This window comes from Cryptomeria japonica, chromosome 2 (assembly GCF_030272615.1).
Source record: "Cryptomeria japonica chromosome 2, Sugi_1.0, whole genome shotgun sequence".
In the NCBI taxonomy this organism is placed as follows: Eukaryota; Viridiplantae; Streptophyta; class Pinopsida; order Cupressales; family Cupressaceae; genus Cryptomeria; species Cryptomeria japonica.
In genome coordinates, this window is record NC_081406.1 from 613599367 (window position 1) to 613620382 (window position 21016).

Consider the following 21016-nt stretch of genomic DNA (forward strand, 5'->3'; position numbering starts at 1 on the left):
CTAGTTCTTGCATGTTCCCCAGAATCGCCTCACACGCGTCATTTTCTTTGTCAATAATTTCCTGGGCATCGTTCTTCATGGTGACGGTCCAATACCATTCCTTGAGAACACTGATGCTATGGGGACTCAAGATGTCAGGCAGTGTGGGAATTTGTGTATGTGTCCAGAAAAGAGCTCTTAGGAGGGGAAGGGTAGAGGCCGCTACTTCATGCATGTGGAGGGATTCTCTCTTTACTTCTAACAACCTGACGAGAGTGAGCTCTCGATGGAGAGCCATTTCCTTTACTTCTTTGAGGATCTGTTCTCCTTTTTTCTTGATGTCTTGCACCCATTCCTTAACGGCCTTTGCGGTATCCCGGATTCCTTCAAATTCAGTTGTGGTCCTCTGCGCCAATGCCATTGGGGGAATATGGGATTCAGAGGGGTTGTGTAGTGGCCGTAGGAGCTTATCGATGTATCCCTAGGCTTGTTCAGCACGGGCTCGATACATGTCCTTTTCAGCCGTGATTTCCTCGAGCTGTCTGAGTATGTTTTGCACCGAGTCCTTAAATTCCTCCTTTTCTTGCTCTTTTGTAGCTCGTCCGATGGGGACAGTCGTAATGCTATAATCTGCCAGGGTTATTTGATCTGCTAGCTTGTTTACGGGCGGGGTAGCAATATGAAGAGTGCGGTTCCTTTGCCCATCCTTGGTTATTTTAGAGTATGTTCTCGGTTTCTTCTTCCCTTTTGCTTTTGTTTGATCCATTCGTGAGAAGATGTCTTCAAGGTCGATGGGCGCCTTGGTGGCGGCCCTACGCTGAGCTCTGGCGATCAGCCACTCTTGAGGCACCGTCTGGGTTGAGGATAGGGTTAAGTTAGCACCTTGTGCTCCCATACTTTCAACTGGCTGATCACAAATTAACAGCTGTCCCGCCATCGGAGGGGTGGAAGAAGGAGGAAGCTCTTTGTTTGCATCTGAGTTCTCCCCTATCTCACTGAATAATTGTCTGATATCTTCCTGTGATGGTGGCTCCTTGGTTCCCTCGAGCTCATGGATCTCGTCTGTTCTTTGTTCCCCTTCGACAGTTGAGTCGTCCTTGGCTGCATGGAGGAGTAGTAATTCATGGCGGCTCTGCTGGGTAGGTTCATGCACTTCGATCCCCTGGGTGGATGGGATTTCTCCTTCCTCTATCTGGTCACCCGGCTTAGTCGGATTGGGGCCCTTTTGCTCGGTATCCGGCATATCTGGAGCAGGAGGATCATTGGCTTGGAATGCCTCTATGTCGCTCTGGGAAGGCGGAGCAGGTATGCAATCCAAATCTATGGCACCATCGGGCGAACTGGGGTCTGAAGATGAAGTGGTCTCTGGCCTTCTTATGGGAATCTTCTCCCTCCTTGTTCTCTTGGACGTCCGAGTCCCTCTGCAAGCCTTAGTTTTCTTCCTTTTCTCTGGTTTTTCAGCTGATGTCCTTTCATCTTCGGAAGACTGAGAGTCGAAATTGCCCATCAGATGGTAAGTAAACTGGACCCCTTCATGGACTAGCCTCTCGATCTGGTGTTGTAACCATTGATCTGTGTATCTTGCCGGGGCTGCCATGACTGCTTCGAAATCCGTGATTGGGTCTTGAGACCAATCAACGCCTGGCAAGAGATGCCTCACTGCTTCGAATTCCCGGACTTGGAGACAATTCCCCGAGTCTGTGAGCTGATCCGGGACCCGACGGTACTCAAAGAGTCGCATTTGCTGCACACTCAATCTAGAATATTCCCGTCGCCTGACTTCGTAGTCATCGGAGCAATTTTTCCAGTAATCTTCAATTGACTCCTTTGCTCTGTAGCGCCTACCGTAAGCTCTCTTTGCCAAATTGTCATGATCGAAACATTTTTCTTGGGAAATGTTCCTGTAGGCCATAAGAAGCTAGCTCTGCAAGGGATTCTTCTGCTAGGGTGGGAGTTCTCAATTGGACATCATGGTTGCCTATGATCATTGGAAATGCGAATCCAGCCTGCTTGCTTTCTCGTAATAATACGCCGGCAGGGCGTGATTGCCTTGCCACTTCCATGAGGACTACTTTATCGGTTGGGTATCGCGGAAGTCGAAGGGGGGCACCTTCGAAGCCAGCAATTCGGATGTAGGAGAATCTTGGGAACTGAATAAACCAGGCCCCATACCTCTGCACTAAAATGGTAGCTTGCTCTGAGAGCCTTATGTGTAACCCTCCCTGCATTAGCCTGACTAGGCGCATTGTGAAGGCGTCGTTGACACGTTCGTACTGTCCAACCGCGTAAGCCGGGCTGCTCTTTTCCCTTTGAGCTATATCCTGGTAGTGCAGCTGCGGGTAGCAATCATAAACCTTTACCTGACCAGGCCCATTCCCGATCTCACCTTTCATTATTAATCCTGGCAGTGGCTGGTTCTTTGCGAACATATAGACCAAATAGGAGGTCATGGTGAAATACTTCTTTGTCTCAAGATCAATCAGCTGAGCGTGGATGTTATCACTTATGATCTGAGCCCAGTCAAACTTAGACTTTCCGGCAAAGACCTGTTCTGTAAAATAGAACATCCATTCTTCAAAGTAGTTGGACTTAGGGAGTCCCATGACTCGGCTAAGTAAGGTGACCATATCACCATGTTCATTATGAAAGTCACTTCTAGGGGTCTTTTTCACAATCCTGGTGCTTGAAGGCCTTTTTTCTTTGAACCATTCTTCGTTAATTAGTGCCCTGCATCGAGCTGGGTTCATATCATACGCCCCCTGTGCCTCGTCCATTGTTGTAGCTATGGGATTATTTGGAAAGGGGATATCAAATGCATCGCCGATAGCCTCAGGGGAGAAGTCGGCAATAGTGATATCTTCCAGAAGCACTAATCTGGACTTTGGCTCGTAATGCCGAGCAGCTTCCACTACTAACTCATAGTTCTGGATTGCTGGAGGAAAACCTGCTGCTTGGGCGATGCCACTTTCCAGCATTTGCCTAGGCCTGCCATATGCATTGGGTGAGAAGACCCGATCCCTGAAATCCTGAATATCAATGTGGCCAAGGTCGGTGTCACCAATGTTGTCCCAGATACTCTGGACCTTTGACTCTCTTAACCCTCCCCTCTGATACTGATACTTCATTCTTTCAACTTTCCGTGGGATGTCTGATTTGGATGCTCGTGAGGTTTCTGCTGCAGCGGGTGTTTTTGATGATTCTGCCGCTGATTTAGGCATTTATCCTGCACAGCCAGACACGGATTACAAGGTGACACGAGAATGACGATGCGGGTTAGATAATAACAGAAGTGTTTCAACAGACCGAGATTAGCTTAAATGTCACTCTGGGCTAACAATTTGATTAACTTCTACAGCATCATATTCCTGAAGATTTATGACTAAGCATTCTTACTCTCGAATTTTTTTGGATTAATTTTAACAAAGGCAGAACATGAGAATTTTGAAAAGAGATGCAGTTTTCGGCCAAACTCCGGGAATAAGTCCTAAATTTTGGATGCTCGAATGATGGAGATGCAGACTCTAAGCATTTCAAATTTTGCGTATTTGCGTATTTGATTCACACATTTTAAATGACCGTACGCGATAAGGCGTACTTACCTGATCGGAGCGAATGATGGGTGATTGCCCGACCTTGTTGCGCGGGGCGAGCGGATGATCCTGCAAAATTTGAATCCCAACGGTTATCCTTCCTGTTTAAATTTTCGCGGTTTGGAGGATGAAAGAGGATTTATCAATTTCACATGGTTCTGTGCCTAGCAACCTGAATTTTAAATGGTTGATGGGAGGATGATGCAGTGTCTTACCTCCTTGTTTTCGGATTTAAGAGTTCCTTTCGAATTTTGAATTGGAGGTGTTCGAATCTAACCTTCGTGGTTTTGCTCGTCCTGACCTCCGCGTTACACACTGTGCCTTCTGCGTTTAATGTTTTGCTTGCTTTTGGACTTCGTTTTTAAACTTTCACCTTGGAATTTCGGACGCTTAGGGTCCGAAAACGCTGTTTGCCCGATGATGTTGAAGCTCGAACGCGGGGGTCCGAAGTGCGTCTCGATGTTGCTTTTGAAACACCACACTTTCCCTTTCGGAGCTTAGGGTCCGAAGAATGTTATTTGATATGTTTTAAAACTTACACTTCGCCTTTTTCGTTCGGACGCGGGGGTCCGAAGTGTGCCATGCGCTGCATTTTTAAAACCTCAGTTCGCCCTTTTCATTCGGAGCTTAGGGCCCGAAGTATGCATTTCGATGCTGGAGAAATGCCTTTAAAACTTACTTCGCCCTTGGTTATTCGGACGCGGGGGTCCGAAGTGCGTCTCGATGTTGTTTTTGAAACACCACACTTTCCCTTTCGGAGCTTAGGGTCCGAAGAATGTTATTTGATATGTTTTAAAACTTACACTTCGCCTTTTTCGTTCGGACGCGGGGGTCCGAAGTGTGCCATGCGCTGCATTTTTAAAACCTCAGTTCGCCCTTTTCATTCGGAGCTTAGGGCCCGAAGTATGCATTTCGATGCTGGAGAAATGCCTTTAAAACTTACTTCGCCCTTGGTCATTCGGACGCGGGGGTCCGAAGTGCGTCTCGATGTTGCTTTTGAAACACCACACTTTCCCTTTCGGAGCTTAGGGTCCGAAGAATGTTATTTGATGTGTTTTAAAACTTACACTTCGCCCTTTTCATTCGGATGCGGGGGTGTCCGAAAACGCTGCTTATGTTGCTTTAAAAAAAAAACTTTAACTTTGTCCCTTTTCGGAGCCTAGGGTCCGAAGTATGCATGGTATGCGTTTTGTTTTTTAAAACTTACTTCGCCCTTTTCGGAGCTTAGGGTCCGAAGTATGTTATTTGATGTGTTTTAAAACTTACACTTCACCCTTTTCATTCGGACGCGGGGGTCCGAAAACGCAGTTTTTTGAACAGTGTTTTAAAACTTCACTTTGCCTTTTCGGGGCTTAGGGTCCGAAAACGGTGTTTATGCAGCTTTTTTTTTTTTTAAAAAAACTTTAACTTTGTCATTTAGGGTCCGAAATGCGATGTTTGCACAATGTTTTAAAACTTCACTTTGTTGGAGTTCGGACCTGAGGTCCGAAATGGATGTTTGCACAATGTTTTAAAACTTCACTTTGTTGAAGTTCGGACCTAAGGTCCGAAATGATCGCGCAGCATTACGTTTTAACTTGATTTTGGACATTTCGGACCTGGGGTCCGAAAATGGTATTCCACCTTACGCTTTTAAATTTTGAATTTTCACTTTCGGACACTTAAATCCAAAAAGAGGAGCGCATAACGTTTTTTTTTTTACCTTAACTTGACTTTCGCCAAGTTCGGACCTGGGGTCCGAAAAGGAGATGTATTATGTTAAGTTTTGAAATTTTGGAACAAACTCTCGGTATTTACGCCCGAAAGCCAGATCAGTCAAAAGGGCTCATTGGTTCATTACTCCAACGTTGATCAGCTTACGGGCTGATCACGAACTCGCTCGAGGAGACACGAGAAACTCTGATTCGATTCTCGGGATGACGATCAAAAAACTCAAAACTGGAAAGGGGGACCCTGTCGGCGACAGGGGGCGTATGCAACGCACAACAATATGACCTTGCCATTTAATCTCGTCATGTTGGCTGCTTCGTAAATGTTCTTTCTCTTGTGCTACTACTGTTCTATTCCTTCCTTATGAAGTATAAAGTAGGCATCCCTTTCTAAATATCAAGGAAATGGTTGATACAAATATCGTTCCAATTACAGTGCCTTCCTTAAGCGTATTTGCCAATGATATCTGAATTATAATCGGTTGTGAGAACATAGATGCTCTCATTGGTGCCTTTTCCAAGATTGTTGTAAACAATGACTATCCTGTGTGATTATAATTCGCTAGTGAATGTATTAATAATTGCAATAACCAAGGTGCCACGATTATTTCATTTCCGCCAAATATATCTTCTTTGAATGTAATGTTTCAGCAAGATTAATTCCAATATCAATATAATGGTCCAATATCAATCATCAAACTAAAATTGTGTTACATAAAAAAGTAAAAGAACCAAACAAATGCAAAAAAATCCAAATACTACCCAGCTTAAAATTATATCCTCCAATACATATCATATTATTCACTAGAGTAATGTTGGTCAATCCAAGATTATATTCCCTCGCTTAACATTCAATAAGTCTAATGAAGAAATATTTCTTCCAATGGAGTGTCAACTATTGAGATAAAATGTTCCATTTCCCTCAAATAGATTCTACACGATATTCTTTCAATTGAGTGTTAAGACAAGGATTTCCAAACATTTTAATGAGTTGGTGACTATAATATGAATACTATTTTCCAATTTAATATGATGCATTTGTTTTGGTATTGTATTTGTCTTCATACAACAAGAAAATTTGTTGTTTTATGATAATAGGATGTTGACAATTATTGATACTTTCGCCAAGCGAACTACTATCTCCTATGAACTAGCTTGCCGGTTCAGGTTCGGGCACCAGTTCGAGTTCGAAGAACTGGTACGCCGGTATGGAAAAATTTTGAAAAGGGGTTTGGGTTTGTTAGTATAAAAACATGTAAATTTTATATATATAGATGTTTTAATATTTGTGCAGCCTATAAGAATGAATTAAGATTAGCATGTCACATAGCATCATATAAACAACAAAACAAACATAAACTTGTCATCATAGCATCATGATCATACCATAATAGCATCATATACATTAAGTTTAATATCAAAATGACAAAATATTCAAGTATCATTGTTTCAACTTTCAACAATATAAAGTTTAATCATCAAATGGATCAGCTAATTCATCCTCCTCCTCCTCCTCCTCATCCTCCTCATAATTGACATTGACATTAGATGAGCCAATGCCACTTGCACTTGCACTATAAGTTTGGTCGCTCTCCGAGTCATCAAGTGTCAATGCAAGAAGCTGAGAAGGGGGAGCATCCAAATTAGTATGCTTCGGCTCTATATCCCACATCTTCGTTTCTCCTTGTGTGTAGTCACATTGTTTGTGTGAAAGAAGACATAGATTGGAATGCACATATGCTAAATTCTCCGCTCTTTTTGATAGCAACCTATTGCGCTTTACTGAGTGGATGAAAGAGTATGTGCTCCAATTTCAATCTGAAGCAGATGAACTAGCAACCTATGAAGACAAAGTAAAAAATTAAAGTTATACATTAATAAAACTAAAATTAAAAATTACTAGCAACCTATGAAGACAAAGTAAACTATAAATAAACTTGTGATAAATTTTAATTAATTAGACTTACTTGTGATAAAACTTTTATAGCGAGGGGTTGTAGGTGTTGGAAGCACTCACCATGGAAGTACCACCAGCTATGAGCATCTTTCTTGGATCTATGACGAAGTGCATCAACACTTAAACCATTCCCATTTGCGAATTCTATGAACTCATTTGTAACAATATCTTGCAAATCATCATCAGGATATAGTCTAAGAAATGTTGCCTTGTACCCATCAGATACTTCTAGATCTCTTCATGGTGGAATCCTTCTTGGTTTATCAAGAAACTGATTGCTATACTACTTTGGTGTCAAGGCATAGGCAAGAAGATGCAAAGGAGTGGTCATCTTATTCCACCTTTCTACAATAATTACTTTCACTTCTTTGAAGAATTTCTCCTTGAGGTCATTCTTTTTTGCATTTATAGTGAACTTTATTTTTTCAAGCATTGAGTCAATTCCATCATAAATCTCACCAATGCAAGTCCTATCCATGTCGGTATAGCGAATCATGCTCATAATGGGCTCAGTGATACTTAGGAGATATGTAACAAGATCCCACCATTTCTCATTCAATATTCTCTCCCTAATTTTTTCTGCCCTCTCACTGCTACTCTGCTTCCATATAGTCCAATTGTTGCCGATCACCATATTGCATAGTGCCACTCTAACTTTCACAAGTTGTCTTAAGACGATTGTGTTTGATGCAAAATGGGTCTCAGCAACCTATAATATAGATTAATGCCAAAATGATTAAAAAATAAAGCCAAACTTTAAAGAAGAATACACAATATAGCTTACACAATGATATTATAAACATTGAAAGTAAAAAAATCAGAAAATGTAAAATTAAATTACTATTTCATTTACCTTCAATAGCTCCAAATTCGAAAAGGATCTAAAAATCTCTTGAGACATACGGTGGTTTGTGATGAACATCTGGATGTCCTCAGCCTCTGCATACACATCTCTGATCTATTTTATTTTAGTCCCAATCCCTTGTAGCATAAGATTGAGTGAATGGACCGCACAAGTTGTCCAAAAGATGTGATCATAGTGTTCCTCAACCAACAAACCAACAGCTCTACAATTTCTTGCATTGTCCGTTATTACTTGGACAACATTGCGGGGTCCTATTGACTCAATGGCGGAGATGAGAATTTCTGCAATAAATTGGCCATCTTTTACTTGGCCCTCGCAATCCACAGCTTTCAAAAACATTGCCCCTTTAGGGGACACCGCTATGACATTGATCAAGGGACTTTTTTTAGCATCTTTCCACCCATCTGAAACAATTGTTACACCTGTCTCAGTACATGAATCCCTTATGGGTTTCAATGCATCTTCAACCCTCTTCACCTCTTTGTCCAATAATGTTCCACATACCTTCTCATAATCTGGGCCCTTATACCCTCTTGGAGCTTCATTAACACTTTTTATCATTTGCTTCCAATATGGGGAGCAAACAACCTTGAAAGACGACTCATTTGCACAAATGCATCTTTCTACATCTTGGTCAACAATGTCTCTACTCTCATTTTGAAATGCGGTTTCTAAAGGCCCCTTTGTTCTTTTGTGTGTCAAGGGTGGTTCACTTTCAGGTTCATTTGTGGAAAAGAAGGGGTGGTCTTCTACTACAACATCGGGATTACCCCTTGTTTTCTTTGGTGCGGTTTGATTCAATCTATGTGCTTCTCTCTCTTTTGCCTCCTCATGCTCCCTAATATATTTCATCACTGTCTCATCTGGTATAGGTTTACCATCTTTTCCGGGGCATTTTTTGATGCCTCTTCCTTTTATTCCACACAAATGGCCTACCACCCGATAATATGAACTATTACGTTCAATACCACATCCTTGGCATCTCCAACGGAATCCTCCACCTCTTGGAAGTGGTTTTAAAATGTCAACATACTTCCAAAAGGGAGAATTTGGATCATTTCTTTGTTTTGTAATTGTTTGTTCATTGCCAATGGAGGAAGAGGTAGATGCCATTCTAGTTCCTATGGCAAGAAATAACATAAACACATTCTAAAACAAAAACAAAATAATGAAAAACAATTAATGTTTCATGTTTGACAATTTGTGAAACAAAAATAGTTGGAAAAAAATGTTAAAAAACCTACCTCTTGTAACCAATGGGAGTTTGCAAATGTATGGAAATGATGCTGCAACACTTGTTGAAGCTTCAAAAATCAGTCTTCAACTCCTCCTGTTTGATCTTGGAAGTCAAACTTTGTTCACCCTTTCTTCAACCTGCTATCAAAAAACTTTTGTTTGCAACACAAATGAGGAGAAACGAGCCAAGATTATGTTTTAGAAATCACTTTTAGGGTATAAAATTCACTTTTTACATGGCGGATTCCAAAAAATAATTAAATTTTGCATAAAATATGGCTTTTTCGGCCGCCTAGTCACCCGGGTTCGACCGGGTTTGATCTTGGTCAGCCCGGGTTTGAGCCAGGTCAAACCACCTCTGATTTTTGCGTACCTTGGTCGAACCAAGGTCAGACCGGACCCGGACCGGTACTAGGGGTGCCAAGGGGCGAACCTAGTAAGCTAGCCTATGAACAATATTTTAGACAAAGACAAGTCATAATACAAACATAGTCTCTGCAAAAAATTAATTGTACTATCAAACAAAGAAGCACATTAAGTTATCAAGATAAATGGCACAGGTGGATGTGAATTGATAGCTAACCAAAGATCAAACATGTACTAGGCCAACTACCCATGAAAATATGAGAAAACTTTCAATAATAGTCATGAAAGTGAATAAGAAGATGGATTCCCTTGATATAAACTTAATGTACATGTATGTTTATATTGTTTCACAATACATATGAGTACCAAAAAATCCTCATTATTGGTATTAGTATGTATCAACTATCAAGTATCTATTTTTCATACCTAGAGTTATGTCACATTTATGAAGGGATAACATATAACATATAAAGATCACCAATGAAGTTTATAACAACAAAAGCATAAATCAGTAGTTTCACCCTGAATTCTACAATCTGTTTTAATTCCATTCTTAAAATAGGAAACCCTATTGGCAGACTTCATAAAAACTTGAACTGTGTAAGACAGTAGTTATTCTTTCTCTACATGAAGTAGCACATAATGTACTTGTTGATCTTGTTATTTTGTGCGATGTGATACTGATTAGTTTATAGAAACCATACCTGGGATAAGATTAAGAAAAAACAAGTTGTTTCGTTTCAAAAGTCTTTGAAGACTAATGTTGACCTTAGCATTTGTATAACCAAGCTCGGTTTTTCTTTGGGATCACTCTCAATTTACATAGAGGAAATATAAATTAGCATACATGTACTTGAGACTAGGAAAAATGATAAGGTACTGAATCATAAACAAAAATTAATGTTCAACTACAAAAAATAATAAACCTTATTTCATGCCAAGTAAAATTGTAAACAAAGTCACGAGCAAACCTATCCATTGCAAAAACACTGGCCCCTGAATCCAACAAAATCTTTGCCAACAAATGCAATCCTTCAGCTGCTGCCATATGGAGTGGTGTCCGATAGTTATAGTCCTTTGAGTTTGGGTCAATTCCATTGGCTAAAAGACGTTTCAAGAACTCTGCATTCCCACTTGCTACTACTTTGCAGAGAAAATTCCCAGCATCTTCTAAAATCAAAGATGCTTTATTCTCAGCAAGTAAAGAAGCGACCCGATCATGCCCACCCTTGACAGCCTCTAGCAAGGGTGTATTTCCAAATTTATCTGCATCATGCATAGACCAATACATATTCAGGATACATATGATCAGACTACCATGTAAATGATACATTATAATGCAACCAAAGGAAAACTGGTACGGAGGCTGTGCCCTATAACTCAGGACTAAAACATGCAAATGGAAGTCTTAAATAAAGATCTTAAAATAATTAATTTTCAAGATAATATCTGTGTTATAAAATAAAAGTGGTTTAGTCTACAGTATGAAATAATTGTACCTATAGAATTGACATCTGCTCCAGCTTGTATGAGAAATAATGTGATCTCTTCATATCCTTTAGATGCAGCCAAATGCTGTGCAAATATTATATCAAACGGCTATCAGGATTCAAAACATTCCTCTACTCACATGAACACAATATACCAAGACAGACTACCAAGATTTCCAATTTGCATATATTGTTTTGCTGGAGAATATGTGACAGCAATAAATCTCACTATACTCTTTTTACGGTGCACTATTTGTTAGACTAACACTAAAATCTTGCAGGTTGGCAATGAGAGGTCTCATGGACATGATTCACAAATGACCCTTAAGGTTTCAATTGATTAACACATGCAGAAGTTTCCCACATTTATGGTGATTTAGTATGAAAATCTCTAAATGTGAGGTATACTTTCTATCCAAAAGCAGTTTGAACTATTTCAGAACATCATGGCAGCCACATTTAACAATGTAAGCAATTTTAGAAAACATAATATTTCTTCTATTCCAATTTTTAATGACTGCGTGCCTGAAATCTGAATTAACAACTACTTTATACGATATCTCTTTTTTAGACAGTTGACATCTCTATGAGATAGGATTACTAGTTTTCCTACACAATATAAGGAATTTGAATAAGCACAATATTGTAATACTGACGTTGAACTTTAAAGAATTTCAATAAGAATATGACAAGTGTCATAGATCTCACACTTGTTTATGAATGAAAAAAAAATATTGATGTTGATATTGTGGGTATTTAGAAGAAATTAAATTGGAAAGAAAACAAAAATCTGTATACTTGTGTTGTTTTCAAACCCTGTTTTGATTTCAAAAAAGAAAAGAGGACTTAAATTGTTGCAAAATCTTTACTCAAAAATGTTCCTGAGTTTTCTGTTTTATATTTGGGGTTTATTGTTTAAAAAGAATTTGAAAAAAAAAAAAATTTAGTTCACTGGTAAATTTTCTGAGTTTGATGCTTGGTTGGGAAGTCCTTTTCTTTAAATTAAAAAAATAATTAAAAAAATGGTGATTGGGGGGTGACGTGGTGGCCCAAGTCACCACATACCCCATGGGAGGAGAGCCGAGGCTTCCCCTTCCCATGGGGGGGGCACTGTGGCTGGGCAGCCATGGCGTGGCCACCCACCACAGCCAGGGGACCACGTCGTGGCCCCCAAGCCATCACCTCCCTTTCTAGAGGGCTGTGCGTGGTTTAAAAGAAAGTTTTTTAATTTTGTTTTTTAATTTATTTAAAATTTTTAATTAATATAAATTATATATTTATATATATTTGTTTTTTTATATATATATATGAAAAAAAAAATATGTTATGGGAATTTTGGAAAGTGAAAAAGAGAGTTACTTTATTTGGAAATTGGTGATTTTTATTTTGGAAAAATATAAATATTAGATTAATAAATAAATTAAATTTTTATATGTATTTGTATATATGTATAATTATATAAATGCAATTGTGGTTTTTAATTTATGATGAAATGGTGATTTTTTTTAAATGGTGTATTTTGAAACTTAGCGGAATTAGGAAACCTTGGTCAATTTGTGTTTTTAACAAAATGGAAAAATAATGTCATTCTAGATTAGCAAAGATGCTTGATTTAATTGTCTGTATTCACATTTAATTTTGACAACCACAAGTCCTTGGTTAAAAGTATTAGTTGTTGTCATGTGGTTGTTTTTGTGGCTGTTCATGTCATTAGTCAGAGATTTGTCAGTTAGTTAACTATGTGCAAGGGCTTGTTTGGCCAAGTGGTTTTCTATTGTTTTGAACTCCGTGTACAATTTCATGTTTATACCTTGGTTTTGGGAGTTTGTTTGGTCTTTTTTGGTTAAGTGTCATAAGGGAGAGTGGCTTTTGAGTGGGGGCCGCACCCAAAGTGGTTAGTAGGGTAACCCATCGAAATTTTGCTTAAGTGATAACTTAATAATATATTAAGGGGTTTGGTAGATGAAACATTAAGTAAGATAATTATACCTCGCTCATGGTTGAGTGCTAGTACGGACTCAGGATGCAATGAGAAGGCCTGAAATGGCAAACCAACAACCTTGTCCTCACGAAAGGATTGTTTGGGTCCATATGAGACTTGGATGGGGCTAGGGGTTCGGGAGAGGTTACCAGGATAACCCAAGATGGGGGCCGAGAACTATGGAGGCCTGCTAGGGTAACCATACCAAGCTATGTGATGACACTCTTTCCTTATGGTCACCAATGTGTAGTCTTGTTGGTTTCACCTGAATTTTGATGTGGAGTCATGTTATACGAGTTTTTACTTCATGTGAGTCTTTCTGATGTGTTTTCGACCACGTGTGTGTGCATACCTTCAGGTTGCTAGTGGGTCTTATTTCTATCTCCTAGCACGGTGGGGTGGTTCTTTTTGAGCCACATGGTTGGGTGGTAGTGCCACTTTCCATCGGGTGTGTTTTTTCCTTCTTGCGAGAGTTGGCTTCATAGGTGTTCCAGTTGCGCTTGGATTCGAGCATCTTGTTATCTAGTTGGACCCCATTTGTTATTATGGATCATTCATTGTATATCATGGACCTTTTATGATCGGTTGTAATTATTGATAAGTATGCCTTCATGACAAGATGTAATTGTAATGTAAACATTATCTGATTCCTTGAGACTTAGTGATTTAGTGAAATGTAATGTAATTTTATCTTATGATGCAAACAATGTATAGATGGAAATTAAATGTTAATGCATATGTTTCATTTGAATATTAGATGTAATGTAATGGATAGATTCCTAATGAATGAACTTAGACATGTTATCAATATTTTATACTATTGGATAAATTAACCTTTGGATGAATATAATTATGTTTGTAAGTTTAATCAACTTAATTGGATTAATTAATGTTAAGCAATGTTAGTTGTAAACCATGTTAACCAAGTTGGGAAACCCTTTAGGTGTTAAGTGAAGTCTTTCGTTGTATAATCTTAACGTAATGTTAACTCATTGTATCATTAAACTTATTAAAGTTTAAAAAATATATATATATATATATTTGTAGTCTTGTCTAGTGTTTTAGTTTAATCTCTTCGAGGTTTCCCAGCGGGGGCATTACAATTGGTATCAGAGCCCATGTTTCAACACTGGGTACTTTGGTTTTAAATTGAGCCCATTCAACTAGACCTATTGCTTAGTCTTAGTGTTTGTGTTTCCCTTGTTATTATCCTTGTTGTAGATCTAAAAATTTTGATCTTGTGTTGTTGCTAGGATTATGTCCGAGAAAGGGAAAGGTAGAGGTCGTGGTAGGGGGCATGGCCATAGTGCAGGTCGTCACAGTCCTTCACCACAACCCACTCATGAGAGTGTTGAGTAGGTTTAGTCAGTTCATCCTAGTGAGCCCAAAGAGGTTAGCCAACACAGTGAGCAACATACTGTGCAGCAGGTTCCCGAAAGGGAGGAGCTGCGACAGATATTTAAGGAGATATTAGCTCGGCTTGGTCCTAGACCAGAGGCCGAACAACAAGGTAATGTTCAGTTTGGAGAGTCTCATCTTCAGGATCTTGAGGAGAGAGAGAGAGGTCTCCCAGGAGGAGAGAGGTTCTAGTGGACCAGGAGACAGTTGCCTTGGGTCATAGGAGGGATTTGCTAAGATCCCGTCCTCCCACTTTTGATGGTTCGGGTATTGGACTCGAGCTTGAGACTTGGCTGATTGACTTGGATAGGTGTTTTGCCATGCATCCGTATTGTAGTAACACCAAGGCGAGGTGTGCTATTATGCATCTCAGGAAATTTGCTTCTACTTGGTGGAGGCTAGAGGAGCAGAGGATCAACGTGGACATTAGTACAGTGTCTTGGGAGATGTTCCTAGAGAGGTTCAGAGCACGTTTTCTCTCAGTACAGTGGAGATAGTGTCGGGCCAACGAGTTTCATTAGTTGCGTCAGTTTGGCATGAATGTTGATCAGTATGAGCGCAGATTCTATGAGCTCAAATAGTATGCTGGCATTGGGAAGGATGAGGCAATGTTGGTCCAGCACTTCTTGAGAGGTCTTAATGACTGCATTAGTGGGGGCGCACAAGTTTTCGAGCCTACATCAGTTGAGTTAGCCGTGGTGAAAGCTAGGCTAGTGGACCAAAACCTTGCCCAAGCTCATGGTGGTCAGTCAAGAGTTCAGATTGGTAGTGTGTTGTTCAGTGGATCTGGATCTAGAGGGAATCAGTCCCAGATTGTTGTACCTTACAGGAGTTTTCAGACACCCGTTAAGGGTGGGCAGTAGCAAAAATTTTAGTCTAGGCCCAAACAGTTTTAGGGTCAGTGTGGGGGCAACCCTCAGTCTAGGAAGGACAAGAATTGGCAAAGGTCTAGACAGAGTTTTCTGGGACAGTCGTCATAGAGTGCTTCACAGGCCCCTAGTAGGGGAAGTTTGTAGTAGTCTAGTGGGCCGATTGGAGGTAGAGGACCTGGCAGGGGAGCTTGTTTCTCCTATGGTCAGTATGGCCATATAGTTGCACATTGTCCACTACGTTCACAACAGACTGGTAGTCAGAGACCGAGAACGTCAGAGCCTACAGTTGGGGATGTAGGTTGATCCCACAAAGTTTTCGCGGAAGTTGATGACCGCCAAGCTGAGCACCAGGTTACCGTGATCAAGACTACAGGTGTGTTGGGTGGTATATCTATCTCAGTACTATTTGATTCGAGTGCTTCTAATTCCTTTATATCTTCCTCCATTGTAGAGCGGTGTGGGCTCACGTCTGCTAGACAGGCGGATAGTGTTGCCGAGAATAATCATTATGTTATGTTGTCATATTATGTTTATGTTGTCGTCGGTAATAATGAGTTACGACAATCAGTCAGTTAGTCGTCCCGAAGGGCAGTTGAACGCGACAGTTGGTCGCACCCCTTTAGGTATTATATATTGCATACCGTTCCTTCTTAGTATGATCATAATAGTTGTATAAGATGTAATGTGATAGCACTTGATGTACATGGACTGTTGAATTAATACAAAAACTGGCTCTTTAATATATTTCCATTATGTTCTGTGTATTTACTTTTTGTGTTTAATCGTTTACCCGTATGTGGCAAACATTTGGCGCCGTTGCCTAGACATACTCGGGAAAGGAAGGAGCGGATGGCGTACAGACACGATGGGCCTACCCGTTGGTGAGATTAACCCAGAGGCCGACGACGCGCAAACGGAACAATCGTCGTGGGATGCAGAGCGTGATGGCAAGAGGCAAAGGGGAAATTGAACCCTGTAATAATCCCGACACAATATTGATATAAATTGTGGCCGAAAGGCAAAATAATAAAAAAAAAAATTTGTGTACATGGCGTGTGCTTGCTATGTATGGAAGTGATTTATGCCCAATATACTAAATAAGGACAAAAATAAAAAGATACAAAGTGACAAATGGGAAGTGGCACAAAGAGCGTTGAATCTCAGACAACAAATAGAACGAAGGCGTAGGCTAAGGCAGCTTGCCAAGGGACGACTGGCCGAGGGGTTGCTCGAAGGGAACTTAGGAGGTGTCACGGAGGTTGCAGAGGCAGAGATAGACAGAGAGAATTACACTCTCTACACTGTCGTAGGGTTGCCCAAAGGGAACCTAGGAGTCACGGAGGTTGCGGAGGCAGAGATAGACGGAGAGAATTACACTCTCTACACTATCATAGGGTTGCCCAAAGGGAACCTAGGAGTCACGGAGGTTGCGGAGGCAGAGATAGACGGAGAACTCTACAGTTCGCCAGAATACCACCGTAGGGTAAGAAGTCGCGAAGAGTTGGTGGAACAAACAAGGCGAAGTCTAAACTTGATCGACTCTACCAGAGACCTACTAAAGAACTTGTCCATTTCAGAGGACAACTGGAGGGAGACGATCGAAGGTGACAGTACGGCCGACGGTGCCGAGGGAGCACAAGGGTACCGTACGGGAGGCAATTTGTTCGGTTCGGGGTCAACAACCTTCTCCGGAGGACCCACGAGTGGAGGGTCAGGTGCAAGAGGCGGAGGATCACCAGGTACAAGCACACAAGGCACCAGAGGAGTGAGACCCAATAGTGGGATGGCAAGTAAACAGAAGCTGCCGAAGTTCAACAGTGACAGGAAGGAAGATCCCGTCCGCCATTGCCGCACTTGCAAAACCATATGGTCAGCGAACTGTGTTACCGACCAGGACAAATGGGTAACACAATTTCCAGCAACCTTAAGGGGAGTGGCCATCGACTGGTACTCCGATACGGATAAGGCCAAAGTCGGCACATGGCCCAACCTGAAGAAGGAGTTCGAGATAGAGTTTCGTCTCCTCAGAGACAACAATGAAATAGTAGCTGAAATCTATGGCACAAAGCAGAACAAGAACGAGACTGTCTGAGCCTATAGTCAGCGGCTCAAGGAATTGTTGGGGAAAATGGAGAGTCAACCAACGGATGGGTTGAAAAAGAGATGGTTCATGGAGGGACTGAAACACTCCATTCGGAAGAAGATGAAAATTGTTCCACCAACCTCGTACGAAGATGCATATAATAGAGCGATGGATCTCGAGAGCAAGACCAAGACATCCAAGAAGAAAAAGAAGAAGGATAGCTTGTCCGAGGATGATGACTCTTCCAAGGGAAGCAATAGCGATGGCGAGTCTGGCAAAAAGGTGCAAGCCTTGCAGAAGGACATGCTGAGGATGATGAAAGAGCTGAAGGTTATGAAGGGAGGTCTGAGAAAGACCGATGAAGGGGAGCTTTGGTGCACGGAATGTAAGACGGACGGCCACACGAAAGGCTCCTGCCAAAAGAAGGCCTATTGTGATATATGCCAGTTGATGGGGCATCCCACCAGGGAATGCCCCTACAACATGAAAACACGAAACCAACAAGTATTGCTTACGCAAGAACAACCAACTACATCGGGCAGTACCGGTAGCTCCCAGGCGAACAACAATGCAACATCAGGAAGCTACCGAGATAACCGATGGGGAGGACGAAACAACAATAACAATACAAGTAGCCGGATCCAATACGACTCCAAAGGCCGACCGATGGTACAATGCAGAGAGTGCAATCAGTGGGGGCACTTCGCTCGAGACTGTCTGAAGGGAGAGGCCACACAATATTTGTGCAAATGGTGCAAACCGGGAGACCACAAAGATGCCACCTGCCCAAAGTTCGGCGTCAACTTGCTCAATATCGAGGAAACCAAAGAAGAGGAAGTGTTGGCCGTAACCTGCGCCCAAGCAAAACACGCAATGTGCCCAGACCCAGAGACGGAGAAGCGAAGGGTGCGGGAAGAAATTGAGAAAGAGATACGAGAAAGGGCGAAGGCGACGGGTATGGTGGGTACTTCCAGCCGACCTGAGGCGGAGGAGGCTATACTAAATCAAATTTTAAAACTGGAGCTACCTGTGAAGGTACACGACCTCCTCCAGACGATGCCTCAATTACAAATGGGGTTGCTGAATAATCTCTCCCAACCATGCACCAATACCAACCACCGCACAGATGTTCCTAGGGGGTCTGCAATAGACCCCAAGCTGCTAGCAGTTAACACTTGAAGGAACCCAACCATTGTGGAGATGGGTATCCTTGGCACCATTCTAACTGATACCATCATTGATGGTGGATCAGGAGTGAATGTTCTTCCAGAAGAAACTTGGTGGAAGCTGGGGAAGTCGACGCTGTGGCCATCTACATTCAATCTGCTGGGAGCAGATCAGCATGGAATCAAACCCATCGGAACACTGACGGGCCAGCAAGTTACCATCGGGACGCAACCCTTCATACTGGACTTCGTGGTAATCCCACTAAAGAAAAAAGGGTATGATGCGATCTTAGGGAGAGGGTGGTTGGTGGCAGCCAAGGCCACCCACAACTGGAAGAAGAACACTCTGTCTATGGAGAATGGAGGAAGGAAGTTTATCATAGACCTTGTGAGGCAGTTGGTTAGTGAGGAACTGACATCATCTTTGGAATCGGAGGGTGAAGGAGAAGGCGACCTGAGGGACTTAGGACGAGGCTGCAGGAAGCCCAATGACGAAGGGATTCTCAAACTAGAAGAGTGCTCTGAGGATGAGACGGGGTCATTGAACGGGCTCTTCCACTGGCAGATGGAGGATTACGAAATGTTCCAGAGCTACTGGCTCGAAGTAGAGGAACCAGAGCAAGTAACAGAGGTGTACCTGCGAGAATACAGTGAATATTGGAAGGGAGACGCCCCAAACCTTGATGACATAGATAATCCCAAGATCATTCGTGTCGACAATGATTGGAACCCTGTGTGGAAGGCAGCAGCCTTCAAAATCTTTATTCTTCTTCTTCTTCTTATTTATGGGAAGGAGGTTGTGGTTCCTGTAGAGTTTATGGTTCCAAGTCTTTGGATGGAAATTGAAAATAGACTTGCCATCAACGGGTCCAAATTGAAACCCTATCACGAGAAGCGCGCAGGGGACCCGAGAGGCTGGAAGGACACCCGAGAGTCCGGAGGGGGACCCGAGAGGATGGAAGGGGATCTGAGAGGCCGGGCAGGTGACTCGAATGACACGGGACCAAAGCGGGAGACTCTCGGGCGAGGCAAACTGAGAAAGGGCAATCCCAGAGGCACGGGACCCGAGCCGAAGACTAGATTAGGGAATTAATAAAAATAAAAATAAAAAAAAAATTGGAAAAAAATTTGAAAAAATAATAATAATAATAATAAAAAGAAAAAAAAAAATCAAATCTTTGAAAGTGGTGGTGGGACCACCGCAGTGAGACCATCGTGCGGTGGGAACCCGTGTAGTGGGACCACCGTACGGTGGACCACTGACAACGGAGGACACTTGCGGTGGAATACCACCGTATAGTTGAACTGCGTTGGGCATGTGGAAGGAGGACCGTACAGTGGACGGTTGGCCATGTTGTTCGTACGGGTGATCCGTATGCTGGAGGTGTGGTCGTACGGGAAGGTGGCCGTACGATTGGAGGTGTTAGTGTTGTTGTTGGTCGTACGGGGAGGTTGTATGGCCGGGGTGCCATCGGGGATTGAAAAAAAAAAAAAAACGACGACCAAATTGAAAAATCATTCAATGACGTCTGGAGCCAGGACGCTAAAAATATTAGAGTGGAGAAGAAGGGTTTTGGCATCTTAAAATATCACAAAAATGATGCGCTGCCCCTGGACCTTGTGAGGGGCGTTGCCCCTCGACCCTGCTAGGGCGCTGGCCTAGACCCCGCGGGGGCACTGCCCCTCGACCCTGCTGGGGGCACTGCCCCCAGACCCCCAGTTTATTTTTGAGCTACAATACACTTTTTGGAGTGTGCGAAGGCATCCGAGAAGTCACGGTAAGTGTTGGGGTTGTTCCGTACTGTGAGAAAGAAGCCTGAAGCTAAGCATTGGCGGGGAAGCCATAAGCCATAGAGGGAGACGGATTTGGAGGTTGCGAACAAACAGAGTCTGAGGGAAGGCATTGCAGGCACGCGAAGTCATACGGTACCAGGGAGTTATTCAGTTTAGTTATTAGCCTTTGGGGAGTGTGATGGAGGATTTGAGGCGTCTCCTAGCTTTTGTGCCCGAGGGTTGTGGCCACTTCGAGGCATGAATGGTACGCTTTGAGGAACTCAGAGTATGTCTCGATTGGACGTGAGGTTGCCTTGGTGGATGCAAAGAGGGCTCGGGAGGAGCTGACCACCAGGTTGGAGGTAGTGGTAGCGTGAGACTTAGCTCAACGTACCTAGGAGTTGGATGCCGAGAGGGCAGCGCGGGTGGCTATCGAGGACAAATTGGCTAGGGAGATAGTATCATTTGAGTAGTAGTTGGTGGAGGCTGAGACTAAAAAGCGTGTTTTGCAGACAAGTTTGGTTTAGGCACAGGAGGACTGTGATGTCGAG

At 42.3% G+C, this 21016-nt stretch overlaps 1 protein-coding gene across 2 annotated transcripts in view; it reads right to left on the bottom strand.

Annotated features, from left to right (window-relative positions):
• Positions 1-21016, bottom strand: part of LOC131064287 (potassium channel KOR2) — a 276576-nt gene that overhangs the window by 52665 nt on the left and 202895 nt on the right. For both annotated transcript variants that reach the window (XM_057998385.2, XM_057998387.2), the window contains 2 exons: positions 11202-11277; positions 10674-10968 (listed from right to left, as the gene is read on the bottom strand). In XM_057998385.2, the coding sequence (XP_057854368.2) occupies positions 10674-10968; positions 11202-11277 (371 nt within the window). The remainder of the gene's footprint in view (positions 1-10673; positions 10969-11201; positions 11278-21016) is intronic.